At 40.0% G+C, this 23701-nt stretch overlaps 1 protein-coding gene across 1 annotated transcript in view; it reads right to left on the bottom strand.

The window, feature by feature from the left end:
- The window catches only part of setx (senataxin), a 37019-nt gene that overhangs the window by 5119 nt on the left and 8199 nt on the right, over window positions 1-23701 (bottom strand). Inside the window, exons 2-18 of the mRNA XM_081390128.1 lie at window positions 22106-22315; window positions 18263-18470; window positions 10459-10568; window positions 10121-10340; window positions 9653-9763; window positions 9375-9549; window positions 6432-6525; window positions 2804-6277; window positions 2541-2637; window positions 2230-2400; window positions 1931-2154; window positions 1407-1559; window positions 1139-1295; window positions 943-1044; window positions 749-861; window positions 526-597; window positions 287-436 (exon numbers count right to left, since the gene is read on the bottom strand). Coding sequence (XP_081246254.1) covers window positions 287-436; window positions 526-597; window positions 749-861; window positions 943-1044; window positions 1139-1295; window positions 1407-1559; window positions 1931-2154; window positions 2230-2400; window positions 2541-2637; window positions 2804-6277; window positions 6432-6525; window positions 9375-9549; window positions 9653-9763; window positions 10121-10340; window positions 10459-10568; window positions 18263-18470; window positions 22106-22309 — 5835 coding nt within the window. The 5' untranslated portion in view covers window positions 22310-22315. The remainder of the gene's footprint in view (window positions 1-286; window positions 437-525; window positions 598-748; window positions 862-942; window positions 1045-1138; window positions 1296-1406; window positions 1560-1930; window positions 2155-2229; window positions 2401-2540; window positions 2638-2803; window positions 6278-6431; window positions 6526-9374; window positions 9550-9652; window positions 9764-10120; window positions 10341-10458; window positions 10569-18262; window positions 18471-22105; window positions 22316-23701) is intronic.

Below are 23701 nucleotides of genomic sequence, written 5' to 3'. Positions count from 1 at the left end.
AGAATTGCGTGATATAAAGTCGCAATTGCGAGAAAAAGTCAGAATTCTGACTTTATAACACGCAATTGCAACTTTATTTCACGCAATTCTGACTTTATATCTTGCAATCCTGAGAAATAAAGTCAGAATTGCGAGATGTAAACTCGCAATTGTGAGATAAAAAGTCGCAATTATTATTATTTATTTATTATTCAGTGGCGGAAACAAGCTTCCATGTGAACCAAATGAAACCGAACAACAGAAAAAAAACATTAATGGAACCACAAACTATAAGAGATTTTAGCACCTCATCGATGATAACACAGTTAAATGGTTCATGTCCCAGTCGACGGAATGCATTCTCGAGGACTATACTTCCACTGGTGCTGAGCGTGCAGCAGATCACATGAGCATTCTGCAGCACAAATGCTTGACTCTCTTGTCTCCTACTGCGACTCTAAGAAAAATACAAGAGATATGTTTGCTTGTAGCAGTATTGAGAATAAGTATTATGAAACATGAATGTTAAATAGCGTGATCATTTACCTCTTTCATCTGCCAACTCAGTCCTTCTCTCTCTTTCAGAAATTGCCTCTTCTTCTCCATCAACGTCTTGAACTTTCATCCAACCCATGAGGTTACAGAAATTTAAGACAGCATTAAAATAAAAGTGCATGAATCAATATGCTATCATTTCATTCAGAACGTAGTCTATATTCTTTGTCTTTTAGAAATTTGCAAAATAATAATTCCGTGGAGGATGCATTACATCAGCAGAATCCTTTGGTGTCTTTGCACATCGCTGGGAGAGATTGTCAATAGTCTGGTCCAGTTGCTCCTTCTGCCTTTGTACGTCAGCTTCTGCAGTTTGCAGGGCTCGCTCTACACACAGACACACAGCTTATAAAATTATAATTCAAGAGTTTATGCATATGCAGGTGTTAATGCATAAATATGTCTCACGTGCTCTAGCTTTAGTCTGGTGGTCGAGGCTGAAAAGTTTTAGTGATTTCGAGATGGTTCTTTCATTTCCCAATCTTACCAGGTTTATGTCACCACAGTTACCTGTACACAAAAGTGTTGTGTCATATGCTTTAATGTGACAGTATATGGCATGCATGGTTTTTTCAGCTGTCAATGGATGTGCAAGCTTGGAAACCTTGAGGAGCGTTGATGTTTCTGCATTTTTCTTTAAAGATCACAATGACTTTCTTCATCAGACTATCGATGGCAGCGTTAGAGGGTGCACAGAGAAGAACACGTGTCCGTCGAGTCTTGGAGTGAAGGTTCCCCACAGAAGCAGCACTGTTATTACCCTAACCAGATAACCACACACACACAAAACACACTCAGTAAATATGAACCTTGAAAGTTGCAGTATGATTAAGGTGTCCTTGTGAGCATGCACAGGGATAAAAGATAAATACCGAAGACAGTAGTTTGTACAACAAGCCACCAATGGTTTTACTCTTTCCAGTTCCTGGAGGACCATGAATAAGTAGAAATTTTGGGGTCTTCTGCGGTCTATTTATCATGGCAAGACCACAGGATATTGCTCTTGCCTGGTCCCTGTTGTACTCCTGGAATACAAAGAGAAAGATAGAGGAAAGACAGAGCACATTATAAAAGGAATGTTAGATAGAATATAATCAACCTATTAGATTTCACCTATTGGACTTGCACAAGGATCACTCTAAGGTACTTAATAGTTGTCTACGGTTGCATTTTGGCCCAATACATAGAAAAGTAGTATGAAAATTTGGAAGAAAATGCATACAACTATTTGCCCCCTTTATCTGACACACCCAGTTCAGTACATGGAGATCTATATTAAAGAAGTGATGATTTGAATCAGGTGTATTAAATAAAGGAGACATACAAAATGTGCAATGCTGCAAGTCCTGGGATCAAGATTAGGAACCACCACTGCTTCAGATAAACCCAAACTCACTGATGCGTCCAGGTCCGATGGGCTATGCAGAGTGTGTGTGAAATAAGACGCATGTGGAGCAAGAACAGGACGCAACATTGGTCCATTTCGCAGCAAACATAGAGCACGAAACTCCCGGAATATGCTGATCAAAGATCCAATAACTTCACAGCGCACAGGTTGGGCATTCACCGAAGACACATTACCAAGGGTCTGAATAGTCAGGTTTAGGATTGACATGGAACCTGAGGAAAGACAGAGTAATGAGACAGTGCACATAAATGTACTATATCATTAAGGATTGTGTAAAAGTCCCACACCTGAACCTCTGGAAACATTGGACCGGGACACACAACCGAAATGAGGATGTGGTTCATGGAAATTTGGTTCATCGTGAGCATACGCCCCAGTGTTGTCCGGCAGCCAAAGCAGTACAAGGTCATCTTCTTTTGGGTACAGTTGCTTCATGTCACTTTCCTGAGAAATGCTCACTACAAACATATGTACAACTTTATGAAAAGCTTGATACTCGAAAGTATACTCTTTGCTAACTAATAATGAATTGTACTTGTATTAGAATACACTTTAACTGAACATCAGAAGAAGATCTGCGCAACATAGCTGGACGTACCTGTGAAACTGGCACTAGCCGTGCGATTACTGTATTCTATACCCCTGACCCTTAGGTTAAGCTTGACCCTGCCCTCTTTGAGCCATTCACTAGCCATCTATTGAAAAGGGAATGGATTAACATCATTAACACTGATACATAGCATTCTATTCCAAGCATAAGATTTGGACTATATAGCACAACAAGAACAAATTAGCTATTTAAAATGCTGTCTCTATTACATTTAAATATTTAGGCATTACAAAAATAAGATGTAGTCCCACCTCTTCAAATGCATTAATTAGCAGCAGGGGGTACAAGCTGTTGAAGTACTCCAGGTAGCTAGGGAAATTAACGGGCACCTCCTTCAGCGGCAGTTGGCATAGATCATTTGGACTCCCAAATGTTTTGTAATTTTCAAGCATTCTATATTCCCATTTAAGAATTGCTTGGATCAAGATTGAAAGGTCAAACTTTGGGCTTTGATCCATCATGGGTGCTGGTTTGTTAACTGGAGTCTCAGGCCTTTGGTATACCTTGTAAGATGGTGGCTCTGAAGTAGAGCTTATTCTTGTACTAGTGACCAACCTGGGAGCATGGCTCGGAGGCAGAGGAGTTTGTTGTGAATGAAATGGCTTTGTGAATTGTGGAGGCGCCACAGGCTGTATTGTTTTGGGGGGTGGCATAACTGGGGGCAGTCGGGGAATCTTCGCTTTAGCAACATTAGCAGCAGGAGGAGGCTTAGCTCCTTTTTCCATTTCAAGGACTAGTGAGGCACTGCGGGAGCTGGGGTTGTATATTTTTGTGGTAGAAGGTTTGGCCTTTTTCATTGGTGGCAGGCCAGGCTTCAAGAACAAATGATCAGCTACTTTTTCATCATTGCACATGGTACTCGGAAGAGGGGCAGGAGGAGTCTGAAAAGGTATATGCGTCGACACTGGTTGCCCTGGAAAATCTGGCTCACTATCTGAATCAAGGTCCATGTCAACAGGATCTCTCTGGGTAAGAAAGAGTTCTTCATTTTCATCCTCAGGCTCCTCCATTTGAGAGGACAGTTCCATGTCAGTGGGTTCCATCTGAGTGAGCATCATCCATTCTTCATCAAAGTCCTCTTTGGATGCCTGGGTGGCTTTTTCTTCTTCCCTGTTGACATTAGCAGGCTCACTGGCTTGAATGTACTTGGACTCAATTATTGTCCTATTACTTCCAACCCCATCAGCTCTACAATCACTGGATTCTGATGTAGCCTTTTCATTATCCTGCTGCTGATCAGGATCTGGTTGAAAGCAGGGAAAGAAAGCACCATTCCCATTACTTGCAACTGTAGGTTTTGATAACGGTACCTCACCTGGCTGATTTGTCTTTTCTGGTTTTTGAGCAAATGTTGTGACAGCTCCCGTTGCTGGCCTCTGATGCTTCTCACGACTCTGCTTGAAAAACTGAATATCTTGAGATCCCATAAGTTTCTTGTTGCCTTTTACCATACGTTTCTGCGGAGAGGTCTTAATGGGTCGAGAGACTCGCCTTATCTTCTGTTGTGGTTCTACCTGCACTTTCTGGCCATGGCACCGCAGTTTAGCCACACAATCTAGAGAACGCTGAGAAAGATCAAAGGCTTTTCTTTCTTTCTTTTTTAATCCCAAACGCTCCGCTGTTGATTCTGGCTCAACAGCTTTACGCACCTTCTTTGGAGGAACAATGGCAGGGGTGCCACGTGAGGTGGAAGCAGAAAAATAAGGGGAGGAAACTGAGCTGGAGGATGGAGAGGAAGATTGAATACCAGATGAGGATGGAGTAGTTGACGAGGAAGGTTCTTCTACGTCATGAGATATGGAGCTGCGTTTCAAGTGGTGGCGTCTGACTTTTTGAGCAATGGCATCAATTATCAATGGCTTTTTTGGCTGGGATTTGCCTCTCTTATCAGATGGAATGGTTTTTGTGCTTTTAACCTGCAGAGGTTTTGGTTTGACAAATTTATCCCAGCTTTCTGCAGTACTGGATGCTTTGGACAATTCACATGGATCCGCTGGCTCTTGTGGCTGCTGCTGTTGTCTGATCTTATCTTCTGCTCGCTGACAGGCCTCATCTGGAATCATTACATTCTCTGAACTCAATGAGGGAGATGCTTCATGAGGAGCTTCTTCCACCTGTGGTTTGAGTGTTTGGTCTGATTTCTTTGTCAAGACTGATGCATCAACATCCGAATCATTCCAGGCAGATGCCACATATTGCTGGGTTTCAAACTCAAACACTTGTGATTCACTGAGATCATCATAATCACGCCCTGGACTCTCAGGCAAATCAGGATGTTCTGGGGATGTATTTTTCTTGGCACATTCCTTTTCAACAGGCCAACTGATGTCTTTTAGCCTTTCATCATTATCATTATCAGAATCTTCATCATCAGAGATAACAATGGTACTGGACTCCACGTTTTCCTTTGAGTTGCCAGTGGACATGGTATGCGTTTTTCCAACATCCATAGTGTCACCTTCAGAGTCACTAGACTCAAGCTTGTGGCGAGCAGATTTGATCAATTGGGCTAGTCTAACATTGAGGGGTTCATCATCATCCTCATCATCCTCCTCAGTAGCTCGAAAACCGCGCTCCTCCTTAGCTGATGCCAAATGTACAGGTTTTAAGGATTCACCAGCCTTTCTTTTGGTAATGGCTTCGATCTTTGACAAATTCTGGTTACTTAATTTGGATCGAATTTCCTGCAGCTTATCCAGATCTAGTTTAATATGTTCCGACTCAACAGCAGGTCTCAGCTCTGAAATTAACACGGGGACAGGAGGTTCCTTTTTAGCCTTTATGATGTTCTCAAGACCGCTGCAGAAATCCTCATCCAAGAAGCAATCGCCAGAATTCAAATGTGGCTCCTCTTTAATAAAAGAGGAGCCACAGGCTCTGCTTGGACCCGCCTCCTGGTCCTCATGTTGTTGTTGCAGTGTTGGCATTGATTTTCTGGAAATAGCAGTGTTTGTACTTGCCTCTACTGATGATGTAGAAGGTGATGGAACAGAGGATGCAGAAGCAGTTCTTTCTTGCATCGACCGGACAACAGTTTTTAAACACTTTTGAAGCTCTATAGATTCAGAATGTTTTAGATTCCATCGTTTGTTTGTAGCTCCACGCAGCTGCTTGTTAAGCAAATTCAAAAAATAGGTTGCACGTGGAACAGATCCCGTCTTTATACCTTCTTTCAGCAGCAGTCGAATCAGTGTCATGCAGCCTAGAATTATGGCACCAATGCCACCTCCAGACGTAGGCAGTCTTCCTACTATCCCCAGATTGTACGAGGTTGAACTAACGCTGTGAATCCCACCCATCTTGTCTGGTGGTCCATGTGGTTCATCCGATAGGACGATGCACATGACAATCACTTCCACCCACTTTGGGGCACAGCGAGAAAGTATTCCCATTCGTCCTTCTGTAGAGTGTAGCTCAACAACTTGAATGAGGATACGGGTGAAGAACTCTGTAACTTTATCGCACATGCTTGTCTGTCCGGTCAGTACATGTCGATTAGCTAGAATCTTATCACAAAGATAGTGAATGACTTCACTAATAAAGGAGGCATTGAGCTCTGGAAGTTCCATTATGGAACGGACAAATGGAATGAACCACAGAAAAGTGCTTCCATATACACGCATGCTCTGGCCCATCTCAGAATCAAGCACTTTGACCAAGGACTGCATATCCTCATAGATGACATAGTTGCTGCAAATACCACTGTTGGATGACGAACCAGATGCCTACATGATGAACAGGAGGAAAAGTAAATAAATGTATACAAATGTCTTTTTCCTAACAAACATTAAAAGCAAATAATCCCAAGAGTGCAGTAAATATTTGTTACATAAAGTAAAAGTGCTGTGGTGCAGTAGAGCAATAAAAGAGAAATCTTACTTGGTTTCGTTTTTCTGAGGCATAACAGTCATACACCATCTGACTGCAAGTCACCATATTGTCATCATATTCAGGCTCTACTTTAACCATACTCCTGTTAATAAAAATTAAAAAATGATTAAATAAGCCCACATTAATAAGCTCTTTCTGCCAACACTACTTCCAAAGTAGTGTTCCAAAAACAAACCATTTACTGTCCAAAAGGCACTATTTGAACCATTTGCTTTGTCAAATTGGGCAGGTTCACTAAAGCATAAATTAAAGGTGTGCTGTTTTTAATGGTATCAATTGATGTTCCCTGTTAATTTATCACATTTTGCAGCACTTAAATATCTCATTTTGAAATCCTGAAGCAATGCATTATGGAAAAGAATTGATGCCACAGTGAATTGGAATCATTACACTTTTTATTTTAATTAAGGTTTTTGACTGGCAGATTTTGAATTTAAAGGGCACCTATTATGACTCTTTTCACAAGATGTAAAATAAGTCTCTGATGTCCCCAGGGTATGTATGTTAAGTTTTAGCTCAAAATACCCAACAGATCATTTTTTACAGCATGTTTAAATTGTAATTTTTTGAGGCTCAGAAAAACGCGCTGTTTTAGTGTGTATCCCTTTAAATGCAAATTAACTGCTGCTGCACGGCACAGGGGGCGGAGCCTCACGAGCTTGCGCTTCAGTCAGGACAATCTCATCTGATAATATCAGAACAGAAACTCTCAGTTGCGGTGTTCATTTCGACTCGGAGTCGGACAATAATGCCCACAGAGCCAGAGAATATATGCTGTATGGACATAGAACAGGTATAGTTTAGTTTAATTATGGTTATAACTTATTTGGCATCTGCTTTTATCCACTAATACAAGCCTGCTGTAGCAACCCGTCCGAATGATGACCAAAATATACTGACGAGTACAGTGAAGTTTATTGTACATCACACAAAAGATGAGCGTTAGTTTTACTCCAGAGAATCTCTGTAAGATCTGAATAAACACAGTATAAGAAGTGAGCATTAATGTCTTATCCATAAACTCTCTCTCTCTCTCTCTCTCTCTCCCTTTCATTATCAACATACACAGCGAAGTATACAAAACACTCGTTACAACTAACAGTAAACAAATATACACACCTTTTCAGTGGGTGCTAAATAAACTGGTAAACTTTATATCCGTAAAATGACTCGAAGAGCTGTCATAAAGAGCACGCTCGCACTTTCATTTCTTCCGTGTCCAGTCACGTTAGGCCTGTTGCTCCGGAGAGTGTAAGCTTGATCACAAACAGTACAGATCCATCCTTGAGTAACAACGGGAGTAAATGAAGACTGCTATGTTCATTCTTACATCCATCAACAACACACCTCAATCGCTTAGGAGACATTCTTGTCTACAGCTGCTCAAGCGTCGAGCAATGGCGGACTCTGTGTCCAGCTAACTCAGGGCGGGTCTATGCTCAAACTGAAGTGTCACTCAACAGTCGTGGGAGGGGCCTGCTCAATTCTACGTCACATTGCATAGAATCTGAGAACAGCTCATTCTGAGACAGTGCTTATGATTTATTGAGATTGTAAAAAAACCACTGGGTGGATTTTTATCATTCTAGGGTGGTTTTGCTCACACACTGCCAACACACATTTATGTTCAAACACCATGTAAAAGTGAATTTTGCATAATAGGTGCCCTTTAAGGCTCTGCGGGAATAGTGCCACAATGAATAGTAATTTTTCAAATGCAGCATCACTATCCATTAAAAAAAACTAAATGTACAGGGAATTCATTTAAAGAATAAAACAGAATTTGTGGTCTTTTGTTATACTCTGCAACTGGCAAATTGCATATTAAGAATATCAACTGAAATTGAAAATTAAATGAGGCTGTAATTTGGATCACATTTCTAGTCTGTCTTTAATGGATTTGGGAGGTGTGATGGATTTTTTTATTCATCATAACTAACATTTATTTTTCTTGCATGAACAACATTCATATGCTTTTGAATCTTGAGTTTGACCAAATTGTTTGGAAACATTTGTGACATTGAGAGTGTGTGAGTGTATAAATAACAAATAGGGGAAATGAAACTAGATGGATGTCTAGGTTTGAAAACTTGTGATTAACAATTAAGTAAATCAAGAAGACAGTTTGCTTCTACCTAGGAACAAAAGGGTTTGCCTATGAAGAACCAAATCAAATTGTAGGGAAATTATGTAATGTATCATGTCATTTTCACCATGCTCCTATTCTATAAAAACTGTTGTATTCCTTTTGCAGGTGAGATTCTCTCTGAAATTTGTCTGAGATCATCCGGCCGTGATTAAAGCATATTCGAAGGCAATGTCTAGTTAATGCTGCGCAGCAAGTTAGGGTTAGGGCACTCGGCCAACGTCAATGAGGAGACGCACTAGAGTATAAATATTACTGAATGGGGATGTCGATTGTAGAGGAGACCCATGAAACTAACATCGACTGTAGATGTTCGGGGACGTCGATTGTAGACGAGACCCAGGTAGACTTAAGTCAGGTGCGAAATAAGAAAAATCTACCACAGAGGCGTGACCCAAATTAGGGTTACAAAATTTTTAAAGGAGTGAAAACCAATAGTAACGGGGAGTTGCAAACAATTTGATTTTAAAGACGCATTCCAAAAATAAGTTATAGACAATGATGTAAATAATATTTAATTTGCCAGGTGAAGAGAAGTAAATAGAAGTTGCAAATACATTTTTTAATAAGTAAATAGTAATAGTAAATTTCATTGATATAAATCCTGCATTTTATCCTTTAAAAGCTCATCACTGTACAATGTTTTCAAAGTAGTATCTCACTCATTTGAAAATAAGTAACGATTGCCTTTTGTTGAGTCACAATTATGGCGGCTCCATAAGAAGCAATGCAATGAGTGTATTGCATTGAATAAATCAAGTTCAATAAATGCCAGACTTTCTTACCCCATGGTTTTTTGCTGGATGCTTCTTATTTCCATATCATAGCTGGCTGCTCCAGTGATGGTCTGGAAAGCCATACTAGGGTCAACCTGACCCCAGATCTTAGAACCAAGTCGGTCCAGAATTACCATGAAACAGTGGAGGGCTGGCCAGAATGGGTCGGAAGCTGGGTTATCCTCTGAAAAAACAAAAAAACTTAAGTGGATCAATTTTATAACCAGCCGCATCTAATGTATCCCATCACATAAAAAAAAAAAAAAAAAAAAAAATTCATGACATACCATTTTTCAACCTATCCATGGTGTTGAGTATGCAAAGCGGGATGTTAAACTGTCCCATGAACAAAGAATCCATTGCCTCAGCGCTAAGCTGCGTTAGCAACATACAGATGCCTATAGGGCACAAAATAGAAATGCTTCAAAAAGGTGATATTACACTCACCAGACATGTGCAACACCACATGTACAACACATGAACATGCATCTGGTTAGGACACAGTGCCACACTTATTTTACTGTAGGTAGACAGTAGACACCAGAGACAATATTTCTTTTATCCCTACCCTTTTATTCTATAGATCCAGTTTCTATACTAACTGCAGAATGGTGAAATATGTTAAGAGCAGAGGAACAGAAACTTGTAGCTAGAGAGGAACAAACCAAAATGTCTCAAATTTAACAGGTTTAATAACAGAAATAAGGAAGGAAAGACCAGTAAGAAAAGAGGATTTGTAGAAAACTCAAACAGACCAAGCCAGTAATTCTTCTTATTTTGCGAATCATAGAGGTGAGACGGCAGCATTGTTACAGTGCCCCCTGCGTAAGACCCAGGATCCAAGTCTGGAACATCCAAAGATATTCCAAGCTCAATGACATAAAACATGCAAAAGAATATCTCTTGAAGGTCATAGTAGGCGTCCCTGTCCACACTCTTCATGGTCTTTGCAGCATCGATTGCCCAACGCCGCACCTGGAATGTAAGAACAAAGAAAATAAACTGAGCAATGCCAAGAACTACCAAAAATATGTAAAAAGTAGGCTATAAAAGGACTAGTCTATTCTCCTCCATGGCTTTTTGACTGAATTACCTGGTCATTGGGATGAACAAGAAGCAGATATGTTCCTTGATACTTTTCAAACACAGTTAAGGACTTATTCATATCCTGCAACTTGCATAAGGCCTTTACCACCATATCACCTGGAGAGAAAGAAGAGAATGTTGAAAAGTGGTGTGGAAGAAATTTTATATTTTCTATATGTTTGCATTTAAGATTCTTAGAAATATGACAATTAAATGTAGTAAAATGACAAGAGGATTGATTGCATGTGAAGTCCCATGATTCTCTGCCACATTGATAGAACAAAGAACTGTTTTTAACCCTTGAGTGCATTTGTCAATATGTATGTATGTGTATGACCTTTTGTATGACCTGACAAAAGTAAATCTGTGACTAAGTGTATGACCGAGACAGAGGGTCTCCATTCAAGGGTATACTATGATAGACAAATCTAAACAATGTGTTAGTTGTGGCTGAGACATATCTTCATTTAGCCCCGAGAAACAACCTTGGGGGAGAAACAACTATAAAAAAGGAAGGATGCCCCCTCTCTTGGTCACACTCTGCAGGCACTCTTTATGACTGTATGATTGCTGACCTTTCCTTGCAAGGGAATAAATAACCTTTAAAGACAATTGTTACATGTTTGTCTCTTATTCAGTAATAGAAAATTGTTTGCCACCACAATTTGGCGTTGTCGGCAGGATTCCTTGGATGTGCCTCTTGGACCCGAGAGCGGACAGTGACTGATCATCCTGGACTGCAGTTCCAGCCCTACCTCGTAAATTTGAGAGAGGGGTCGACCCCAAGGGCCCAGGAGGGACACCACTGGAATCATCAAAAGAACTGAAGTGGCGTAAACTGAGACAGGTAAGAGACAAAGTCTCAATTGTTAAAGGTATCTGACGGGGATTTACTCATGATGGTCAAAGGAACACTGTGGTGACTAGCACAGATTACTAGTCCAGATTAGTACAGATTACTAGTCTGGTGGGTTCAGATAATCCACGGTATTGTAGTGGGGGAAACCCCGAGGGTCTAGATCAGGGGTGCCCAACCCTGCTCCTGCCAATCGACTGTCCTGCACAGTTCATCTCCAACCCTAATCAAACACACCTGAAGCAACCAATTAAGGTCTTCAGGATCACTTGAAAATTAAAGGCAGGTGTGTTTGATTAGGGTTGGATATGAACTGTGCAGGACAGTTGATCGGCAGGAGCAGGGTTGGGCATCCCTGGTCTAGATGATCAAATTTGTGAGGAAGCTGTGAGTGCTCACCTTTTTCAATTGAGGGGAAAATGTATCTCTCAAGAGACGTCGCGTTATATTGGGGCACCAAGGTAAAACCACAGAAAAGAGTGAGCATCATGGGGAAATCTCAGAGTAAAACGCGCAAAAAAGGTCAATACGATAAACCAGTGTTTGGTCTGATGAAAAAAAACATATGGGAATTTTTTTTTTTTTTTTTTTGGAAGGGTATTAAAGAATTAATAAAATACCATGATTTCCCTGATGGAGAAACTTTAAGTGTCACTAAGCTGACCGCGGTGCAAGAGTCGGTAGAAGAGGGGAGTGAACAAAAGAGGTGTTGTATGAGGCATGTGTGTGTGGATTGTAAAAAAACAATCATGTGCTGGTTGGGGGAGGCAGAGCATCAGATAGTGGACTGTGCTACTGTGGAGTAGACTGGACAGGAACTGACTGGTATCAACAGGTCAAGCTGGAAGTGGGAAGGAAAGCTCCAAGCGCGGTTGCACCCCTGATCGAACCAGATGACAAGCCAGTGGGAAAAAGACCAACATGGATGGAGGACGTGAAAGTTGAGAAAAATTAGATTAATCCAGCGGTAAGAGATGCTATGCATGTACTTTGAAAATAAATAAGCTGCTGGCTCTGTTTGCAAATGTCACATGCCTGGAAGGCAATACCATTGACTGTTGAAACTGTGAATGAAACAGAGTCTGATACCGTGTCAAATGACTAAGATGCTGAAAGCAGCAGCTGAATTAGAAAACGGGAAGACACCAACAGCAACTAAAACAATGTGTATGCATGTAAACAAACCAGTGTTAATGAACAAACCACTGCAGGTAACGCCCAAACGAGGGGAGTTGAGGGTAGGATGGTCTGAATGTAGAATCAGAATTGATATGGAGAATGATAAAATGAACTGTTCAGTTACGACCAACAGTAGCCACACCATGACTTATGTGCCCTTTCGAGGGACCAAGTGACACTTCATCAGCAGCAGTCAGGGTATGTTGAGACAGGGCTTAAGTACTACCAAAGAGATGGTCAGGCTGTTGCCATCCAGCTTTGATGAATGTGGGTACATCAGTGTATTTGCCAGAAGAACGTCCACCGATAGTGAGACAGAAAAGAGACATTAACCTTTTGCCAGAAACGATGCCAATTGGCCACAACGGGCATATACTTTCTAACCCATGTTAGATGTGGGGTGGTCCATCTTTCTAGGGGGATGAACTACTGTAGCATTTAATAAGATCAATGGTTTAGGATGGACTGTGTTAGCAATAGCAAACAGTACTGAAAATGCTTTGTTAACAATTAAATGAAAAATCAGAGATGCTGTTATACAGAATAGATTGGTATTTGGACATGTTAACGGCTGAGAAAGGAGGGGTATGTAAAATGTTAGGAACATCTTGCGGTTTTTACATTCCAGATTCTAGTGACAACATAACCAATATTATTGAGCACATGAGAATGGATATAGAAGAACCACCCAGAAGTGAAAACTCATGGTTTGAATGGTTCAACAGCCTCTGGGCAGGGTGGGGCTATTGGATATGTCATAGAATACTGCCAGTAATAATAGTGGGATTTCTGTTGTTGATGTGCCAACCATGTATAATGCAATGTATTTCAGCTTTGGTAACAAAAACAATCTCATCCCAAATGCTTTGAATGTCTAATGATGAGGATCAATTTAATAATGTATATCCAAAACAAACGAAATTTGATGATGATACAAATAGTGGAAGTTACAGTGAAATGAATTAATCGAGTAAAAAAAAAAAAAAAAAAAAAAAAAAAAAAAAAAAATTCTACTCTGAACATCTGGACTATTTCTTGTTTATACTGAGGTGATTTTATGTCAGGAGTGCAATAAGTGTTTATTCATTAAGCCCGGCTTCAGATCAAATCTTTAATTGCTTGCTAAATACTTAAGGGACTATCCCCATTAAAAAACAAAACAAAACAAAAAACAGCCTAAGCTTTCTTCTTTTTAAAATCTTATTTCACAAGTTTAAGAGAGTGATAATTTATATGAAAATCAGAGATGAAGAGTATAAATGTGATGACTTAAATTTGCTGTCTTATTATTTTAGTTATCAATGAATGATAAAAAGAGGGGAATTGTGGAAGAAATTGAATAGCCTATGTTCTATATGTTTGCATTTTCTTAGAATATTAGAAATATGATAATTAAATTAATTGCATGTGAAGTCCCATGATTCTCTGCCACATTGATAGAACAAAGAACTGTTATTAACACGATACATTCCCTTATGAATGCATGCAAGTATGTGTATGACCTTGTATATGATCTGACAAAAGTTAATCTGTGACTAAGTGTATGACCGAGACAGAGGGTCTCCATTCAAGGGGATACTATAATAGACAAATATAATCAATGTGTTAGTTATAGCTGAGACATAGCTTCATTTAGCCTCGAGAAACAACCTTGGGGGAGAAACTACTATAAAAGGAAGGATGCCCCTCTCTTGGTCAAACCCTGCAGGCACTCTTTATGACTATGTTTATGCGGACCTATCCTTGCAAGGGAATAAATAACCTTTAAAGACAATTGTTACATGTTTGTCTCTTAGGCCGGTGACACACTGGATGCGTGGCGTAAGCGTCTCAGCTGCGTGGCGTGTCCGTTTTTATTTCGGCTCCCATGTTAACAGGTTAGAGCTTGCACACTGCGTGCGTGACACGCGTGTCTCAGGTGCGGCTCGAGCCGCGCGGAAAACGCGTGCATACTAGAAATAGAACCGACGCCTATTTTTCACGCAACACGCAAGCGTCTTGGAAGCGTTTCCAGGCAAAATTGAATTGGAAAAGATGTTTATATGACATTTTGACACGAATACATATTAATAAATGTCATTTTGATGTTTGAAAGTGTCTAGGGTTTGACAAATGCAAATATAAATGCAATTTAAAAAAATTATCATCAATTTTCAAATACTGCACCTGTCAATACAGAACGAAATATTCTATAGTCTATATTGCCGTCAACACTGCCGACGTTGTCTTTGCTGCTATATATTTATGTTTAACATGAAGTATAGGCCTTCCACAACTCTCTCCCCATGTGTCAAATATATCACCAATATGTCACCTAGCAGCAGCAGCGCCGCGTCAGACACGCTTCTGGTGTGCAAAGACATGGAAAACGCGACGCAGCCGCCACGCAACAGAAACGCCACGCTCATGCCACGCATCCAGTGTGTCACCGGCCTTATTCAGTAATAGAAAATTGTTTGCCACTTACACATCAGATCAGACATGCTTTTTCATTTGATTCTGATTGGTCAATGGGCCATTTTTAAAAGCTGATGACATTACCAGTTATTAAAGTGAAGTGCCCCATTATACTTTTTCAAATATTATCTTTCATGCAGTGCATAATATAGCGGTTTATGAATATAAAAGGTCTGCAAAGTTTTAAAGATCAAAGCGCACAACTAATGAAGTTATTGTTTCCTAAAAGAAAGAATTGATTCTGAACTGACGAAAAGTGTCATCAGCAATTCCAGTCTCAGAAATCTTGGTTATGGTTAAAGCTGCTGTGAGGTTGTTTCTAATATAACAGCTGTGGGAGCGACAGCAAATTTGACGACTTCTGAAAACTGTAATCAATCTCAATATTTTTCTCTTTTGGAAAGTCATAGAAACAATATTGTGGACTTTTGCTATAAGAACAAATGGGGATGCAAAAAATTATATTTGTGGCATTTTCCGTTCACCACAGGTTTACCCAACTATGATGACGTCTTCTGAAAGGCCCAGAAATGTGAAGAGTCCATTGTGGCAAATATTTTAGTATTAGCACTAGAGATGCACCGATTGATCGGCTGGTGACCGGAATTGGCCGATTTTCACGTGATCGGCCGTAACCGGCGACCGGCCGGTCAGTCTGACAAATGCCGATTTTATGCCGGTCAAATGCACTCGGGCGCCGCATAATTAACATCGCGCAACATCAGCATCACACGTGCACACGGAGCACATGTAGAAAACCTCGTGAATTACGTCCGTTCAGACCGCAAGCGCGTATTTTTTTTCGGCGTGCATGTTAATCAATGAGTGCATTCACAACGGAAGCAGGAGCAGCGCGTGAGCGTCAAGCAGGAGCGTCGCGAGCAGTGAAGCGCGTGTTTCGGCGCCGAGTCTATTTGCTGCACAGCTCGCGCTCAATTAAAGGGAAAGCACACTTTTGATGGAAAATAGCCTAAATAGGGTTTCACAAAAAAGGTGCCCAAAATGCACAGAATTTGTGTGTTTTAACAAGAACTGGAGTAGGCTATGTCAGAAAAGAAAACCAAGACTAATATTTATAGAAAATGTACCCTTTAAACTTGTTTTATTATTCAGTTTGTACAAGTGATTGCAATAGGCCTGTGTGTGTGCTTTGAGAAATATCTTTATACTGCAAGGCTATATTTATTTTATTTTTTATTTATATAGCCTATTATTTTATTGCCATTCCCTGTTTTCATACAGACGTTTCGTTTGCTAAATATATATATATATATATATATATATATATATATATAATTATTGGATATTGAATGTGAAAAGGAAATGGTTCTTCCACAACACTGCACTTTAGATGTGTGTGAACTATGCAAATTGTAAAATGTTCTATTACAGAAAAGATATAAAATAAATATTTGTGTGTGCTGTAAAGTGGTTAGAAAAAATTAAATCGGAATCTGCTAAAATCGGTATCGGCAGGTCAAACTTAATGAAAAATCGGAATCAGCCCAGAAAATTGTAATCGGTGCATCTCTAATTAGCACTAAAATACTCACCTTATGTAGCAACGTGGAAGTAAGCTATTTTCTGTGATTGTGTGGGCACTTCGAATTCATTAGCCGCTACAATAAATATTGGATGAAAACCAAAATGCAAAAAATTGTCAAATAATTTGCGCTTCAAACCAGTGTTTAGGATTACAATAATAAAATATGATAAGTAAAAGTTTGCAATGTCAATCAACATAAACTGTTTTTGTACAGCTAATATAACTGGAAGCGGATAAGACCGGAAGCCTTGACACAAGATACAATGGCCGCGCCCGCCATTACGTTAATATTAAGTTGAATGATTGTCAATTCTCAATGTCATAAAAGAGATCACCTGCGTGGGATGTTTGTGTTACCCTATCAGTGTTCATTTTGAAAATAATGACTAGCTTATTCAACAATATTTTATAAGTTGTGTTATCTTCTGTAGATATTTCTTTCTGTATATCCCACTACAATTTCCCTTTCCCTTCCCTTCCCTTCCCATACTTTACATACATTTAAACTTGTACTAACAAATAACATCAAACCACATGGTTAGCTCTTTCTCAAGCTCTTTGACACCTTTATTACCAGAGGACTAAGAGTGGAACAGAATGCTCACTGGAATTAGTTTCTTTAAAGGGTAACTAAACCCCTGCTCAGAGGCTGACTCCACCCACTGGCAATATTTGAAAAATGCTGGAAAAGTGGGCAGAGCCCAGCGGAGATAGAGGGGACGAACCAAGGGCGGGGCTGAGCAGGGGGGCGTGCACCTGAGACCCGCAGTGATGGATTAATTGACCGCTGCTGTCAGACTCTAAAATGGAGAGTGACTGGAGTGACGCAAGTAGCTTTGCAACAGAGCTGTCATTTGAAGTCGAGGACTTTTCTCCCCCACCTTCACATGAAGTGGAGGAGGGTGAATTGTTTGTGGCCAGAGCCATATCAATTCAAGCCGCTGGCTCAAACTGCGGTCTTAACTCCCGCATCGCGATCGGCATCCGACGATGCTAGCGAAGAAGCTGCGCAAGGGAGAAGGGGACAATGTCTGAGTGAAAATAAATACTTCCTCACAGGGTTGCAAGACGACGTAAAGTACATGCATCTGATGAGTTTTTAACGAGTTGATGTCAATATTATGCGTTCTCTGTAGGCATATTCATATTTTGCCGTTATGTGAAAAAAATCCAGCAAAATGCGCCGACGCGTTTGTCGACCCCAGAGATTAACTTTATCCTAACCATAAATTGTGATTCAAATATATAATGGTGGTGGTGGAGTCCATGCAGGAGGAGTAGCATTTGGCACTGTGTCACTTTTCAGCGCGAGCTGTTCGGAGAAGCCCATTTCTACTCTATCCTGATCGTTTTCAATACTCGCAATTCCAACTCCTAACTCGCTACAGTGGTTTTGACGAAACAAGATGGTTTTTATACTGCCAAGGGCGTGGTGAGCTGGAACCTGCTTACATCACATAGTACCGCTTACGTCCCGCAGTACCGCAAAGATCCAATAGGAAAATTCAACTGCAGTAGCCACCGTTCAACCTGAAGAGGGCAGCACTCAGACATTTTTACACCATATATTGTAGAGTTAAAACACTTTATACCCAAATGTCAAAAAAAGTTACTTTAATCAGTGAACAGCACTAATAAAGCCCCAGTCTTACAGATCATCAACTAAAAAAAAGTTGGTTTAGGGTTTAGTTACCCTTTAAAAATAAATAAAGTTAAGTCCTTATTTTTACCCACCACACACAGAATGAGGTTGGTAATGGGAACATGACTTACACAGATCACGGTGGCAAAGCAGGTACGGATACTTCAGAACTTCAAACAGTGGGCAGCGGAGATTGTCATGGAATTCTGTAGGCGAGATCATTGACACCGGCTTCTCGTGATCATCTTCAATGATAAATAGATCATCCTCTTCCAGCTCCATGTCCAGATTATATTTCAACACTTTCAGGAGTCGGGCCTTTTCTATTTCCCACAAACGCTGTAAGAGATTGAGAATTAGTCTCTCATGCAAGCTGAAACAGTACAACATGGCACTAGCAACAGCAAAATCACAGATTTATGTTTATGAAGTTTAACCATCATAGAGCGAAAGTTTCACTTGCACAAGTTGTCATGCCAGTTTACACATTCAAGCGATTATAAAAACCCATTACAGTGCAAGAGGCAAAAGAATGAAAGAAGCGCATTTCTGATAGCATGCAAACACCAAATTGATTCCTTTTTTAGTAACAAGTAATGAATGGAAAGCAATGTACTCCATCTATAGTTTTGTATACTTATATTCCCATTTACCCATTTCAAATAAGTTATTTTGCTTACTTTAAGGGGGTTATATAAAGATGCTTGAATGCTATTTGCTTGAAAAGCACCTGCAATTCATAAAATGACATTGCACTTGACTTCCTTTCTTTATAAACAGGATGAAATCTGCAAAAAGTTGTGAAATCTAAAGTTCCTGAACTAAAAATGTTCATAACCAACCACAAAGGTTAACGAGAGGACAGAGGCGTGAAGAGGGGAAGTCAAAAACACATGCGGAGATAAGAATGATGAAGGCTAAAATGAAGAAAGAGAAAACCGCTAGAAGACAACAGCGAAGGCCACAACTGAAGGACGTCCTGCAGGACGTCCTGCAGGACATCCTGCAGGACATCCTGCAGGACATCCTGCAGATCAAGCATGAATTACAGAGATTGTAACGCATACAACAGAAAGATCGGATCATACAAGAGTTGATTAATGAAGTGGAATTTTCCAAAAAGAAGTGTAAAGAGACTGAGGAGTAAAAACACTCCTTAGATGCTGCCTGCATTTAGCGTAAAAGGACATTTGACACCCTATCGAGGGACGCTTAACAGCATCTCCAATATTGCGGTTTAGAGTTTACTAATAGAGCTTTTAGCTTAGGGAGAGACGGATTCATTAATGAGAGTTTCACAGAGGCTTTAATGCATTTTTATTAGAGAAATATGTTTGTAGAATAGCCTGGAAGCACTACGAACAAAACCAGGGAATTTCAGGACCAAATTGGGCCTCGTCTACATTAATATATTTTTGTTTTTAAAACGCATCTTTTTCCTCACCATTTTGGTCTTCAGTGGATGCATATGAAAAAGCCATTTTCACATTGTAGTGTGGACTGTGAAAACGATGATGCATGTTTAGCAGGGGTATAACAATATATCGTAATACAAAAATGCAACATGTAGCCTATCGTGAATAGTGACAATATATATTGTGAATAGTTCATCCAAAATAAAAATCATGTGAGAATTTTAAACGTTTTAAGAGTTTTAGTGTCAGTACTACATAAAAAAAAAAAAAAAATATATATATATATATATATATATATATATATATATATATATATATATATATATATATATATATATATACACACACACACGAGTAAAAAAAGTGGCCTACATTATTTTAAATGCATCTAGTCAGTGACAGAGAAACATATTTGTCTAAAATAACTCTGTATTTTAGTATACAACTGTGCACAAGTGCAAGCTGCATTATCATTGTAGTCTTTAATCTTTTTGGTGCGTGCGGGCATACATATACATATTGTTGTATAATATCAAGGAAATGCAATTACCTGCCTCCTTGTTAATTGTAGATGCCTTTTTGTTACACATATTTAGCCAATGTATTGGATATAATGTATTGCATTCAATGTTGTTATTTACGGTATTTTGTTTGTAAAAGATGGTTTATATTGTTTTGGCATAGATGTACAGTAATTGGTCATGTATGTATATGTGACTGTGCCAACCCATGTTAAGAGGAGCAGAAAAGTGCAATTATGTGTGTGTGTTTGAGGACTCCTAGAACTTTAAATGAACTCAGCCATCTTAGTTGAGTTTACTGGAGTTCAAGGACACGAAGTGGTGGACCACTTGCACCTGCCTGGAAAAGGATCTGGGAAACTTTGGAGGAGTGTCAACCAAATGCCTGTTGTAAACAAGGAGTATAAAAGAATGATGAACTGACTGCCTCTTGGGATACTGATACGCCAGAGCCCCGACGCCTAGAAGCCCAGAACTGAGGGCAAGAAACCCCAAGCAGAAGATAAGAAGCCCAGAGCTTACTACACCTTTGTTTCAAAACATGATTATTGTATTTTATACTTAAAAGATGAAGTTCTATTTGCCTTTATATTTGTTTATTATAAAAAGAAAAGTAACCAATTAAAAGAAACTTAATTGATTATAAAATCTGCCTACTGAGCCTTAGATTTATGATGCTGGATGACTTTTAATGAGAACATACCACAGAGGAGTCTTCTGACCAAATTGTAAGTACCTTTTGAATGCTTACGGTTTAAGTCAGATTTGACTCTTTACCTTACCTGAGAATAATAAATAAATAGGTAAAAGGTGTTAAGAGTAAAATACATGCACATGCACATGCACATGCACATGCTCTTTTTTTTTTCAGATGCTAAAGCCTCCAAGTCTGTCTGAAGATTTTGTTTAATGTTAAATTTTATCAGGCTCCTATGTATAGGTTTCTACCCAAGTACTGGCATTTCTGAATGGGCTGATGCTGGGATTTAGTGAGGTTGAAGTGAAAGTATTTGATGAGCATATACTATGTGCGGAGAGCATTCACTCAATATTATTATCTCATTTTTGACAGAGGTGGCTTTTGCATCGGAGGTCTCCATATAGTACTCGTATAAATCAATATTTTTTTATAGTAGATTCTAAAAACAGACACTCTACCTTATAGTTACTTAATATATGATGCTAGTGACAGGGATTAGAGGAGGAGGACAAAGTAATTGCTTCTAAAGAATGTTAATGGTTTAAGAACGTTTCAAGCAGTTTGCTGTCCAACGGAGGTTATGGCAAATATGCAAGGGTTAGATTTTGACTGTAAATTATGGAGATGTTGTAAATTATCTGAGGCACTTAAAAGCAAGGCCTCAGAAAACTACCGATCACAGGCCCCTCTTGTCATCACGGTAGAAGGTAGAAGACTCAGATATATTGCCCCTTTAACCTTTTGTCTCTCTCTTCTGTATAAAGTTTTAATCTGCAAATGCTGCGAGAAACAGCTTGTGATAATGCTTCTTTCAGTGGTCAAGGTCAGTAGGCCTGGGAAGAGTCTAGGGAGTCAGATAAAATGTTTCCAATTAAAATAATATTTATGTTCGTCAGTACTCTGTTTGGTTTAGAGGCTAATTTACAGCTCTCAGAGATGCGTTTCGGTTGTAAGAGAGACTAACCTGATCATGTTTTCAGACAAATACATTTTATTTAATAATAAAAAATATTGGTGAATTTCCACCACAATATATAGAATAGACCATACTTTAATGGCAAGGCATGGATCTTGGTCTGCTTATTTGGTGCACACCAGGGTTCTGGATGGCAACGCTGGTTCAAAACCACACTAACAGAACAATCGCACCAGAGTTCATTTTAATCGAACCAAACCTGCCAAGTGTGAACACACCTTAAATTATCCCCGCTCTGACCAACCTCACCCCCTAGTTAGAATTCCTGTGCAATTGCATTCATGCCACCAAACAGTGTATTAAGACAAGTAAAATGGCACTTAAAATGCCTTTGCATTGTAAATATGCCATTATTTGCGTACCTTGTGCAGAGTCAGACCAGGGGCCTTGTCTCTGGCTCGATGATACTCCACCACACACTCCATGCAGTAGTTGAGGTCATCATTCAGAGACTCCATCACACTCTCAGGATGCTGCCCTAAACTGTAGCGTTTCAACATGTTGGCGATCGCCACATCTCCCTCCGCCTCCAGGGCCGTGGTGCACCACATACACTTGTCCATCATGATCACCTGTGCACACACAGATACAGAGAGCTGAGTGCGGTCTTGAGGAGTCTGGGAATCTTCTGTGTATGACAAAACACTGAGTATCGGGGTTATGATGTCCAAAAAAAAAAAAAAAAAAGACTATCAAAGTAACAAAGTCGACTCTGTTCACAGAGCAACTCCAGGTCAGTCACTGCACACTCTTTTAAACAGTTTAATGTATGATTTACCTCCCTCCTAACCCTACCTCCCTAACCTCCCACTTAGAAATCATGGAGGGGTCTGAAATTGTCATTGTAGGTGTATGTCCACTGTGAGAGACAATCTAAAAACAAAACAAAAAATCCAGAAATCACAATGTATGATTTTTTAACTATTTATTTGTATGATGCAGCTGCAAATAAGTATTTGAACACCTGAGAAAATCAATGTTAATATTTGGTACAGTAGCCTTTGTTTGCAATTACAGAGGTCAAACGTTTCCTGTAGTTTTTCACCAGGTTTGCACACACTGCAGGAGGGATTTTGGCCCACTCCTCCACACAAATCTTCTCTAGATCAGTCAGGTTTCTGGGCTGTCGCTGAGAAACACGGAGTTTGAGCTCCCTCCAAAGATTCTCTATTGGGTTTAGGTCTGGAGACTGGCTAGGCCACGCCAGAACCTTGATATGCTTCTTATAGAGCCACTCCTTGGTTATCCTGGCTGTGTGCTTCGGGTCATTGTCATGTTGGAAGACCCAGCCTCGACCCATCTTCAATGCTCTAACTTAGGGAAGGAGGTTGTTCCCCAAAATCTTGTAATACGTGGCCCTGGTCATCCTCTCCTTAATACAGTGCAGTCGCCCTAAACTAAAGCATGATGCTACAACCCCCATGCTCCACAGTAGGGATGGTGTTCTTGGGATGGTACTCATCATTCTTCTTCCTCCAAACACGTTTAGTGGAATTATGACCAAAAAGTTCTATTTTGGTCTCATCTGACCACATGACTTTCTCCCATGATCATCCAAATGGTCATTGGCAAACTTAAGACGGGCCTTGACATGTGCTGGTTTAAGCAGGGGAACCTTCCGTGCCATGCATGATTTCAAACCATGACGTCTTAGTGTATTACCAACAGTAACCTTGGAAACGGTGGTCCCAGCTCTTTTCAGGTCATTGACCAGCTCCTCTCGTGTAGTTCTGCTGATTTCTCACCTTCCTTAGGATCATTGAGACCCCACGAGGTGAGATCTTGCATGGAGCCCCAGTCCGAGGGAGATTGACAGTCATGTTTAGCTTCTTCCATTTTCTAATGATTGCTCCAACAGTGGACCTTTTTTCACCAAGCTGCTTGGCAATTTCCCCCGTAGCCCTTTCCAGCCTTGTGGAGGTGTACAATTTTGTCTCTAGTGTCTTTGGACAGCTCTT

This window comes from Scardinius erythrophthalmus (genome assembly GCF_964197995.2).
Source record: "Scardinius erythrophthalmus genome assembly, chromosome: 17".
Classification (NCBI taxonomy): Eukaryota; Metazoa; Chordata; class Actinopteri; order Cypriniformes; family Leuciscidae; genus Scardinius; species Scardinius erythrophthalmus.
Note: the sequence above shows the minus strand (reverse complement) of the source record. Positions and strands in the feature narration are given on the sequence as shown.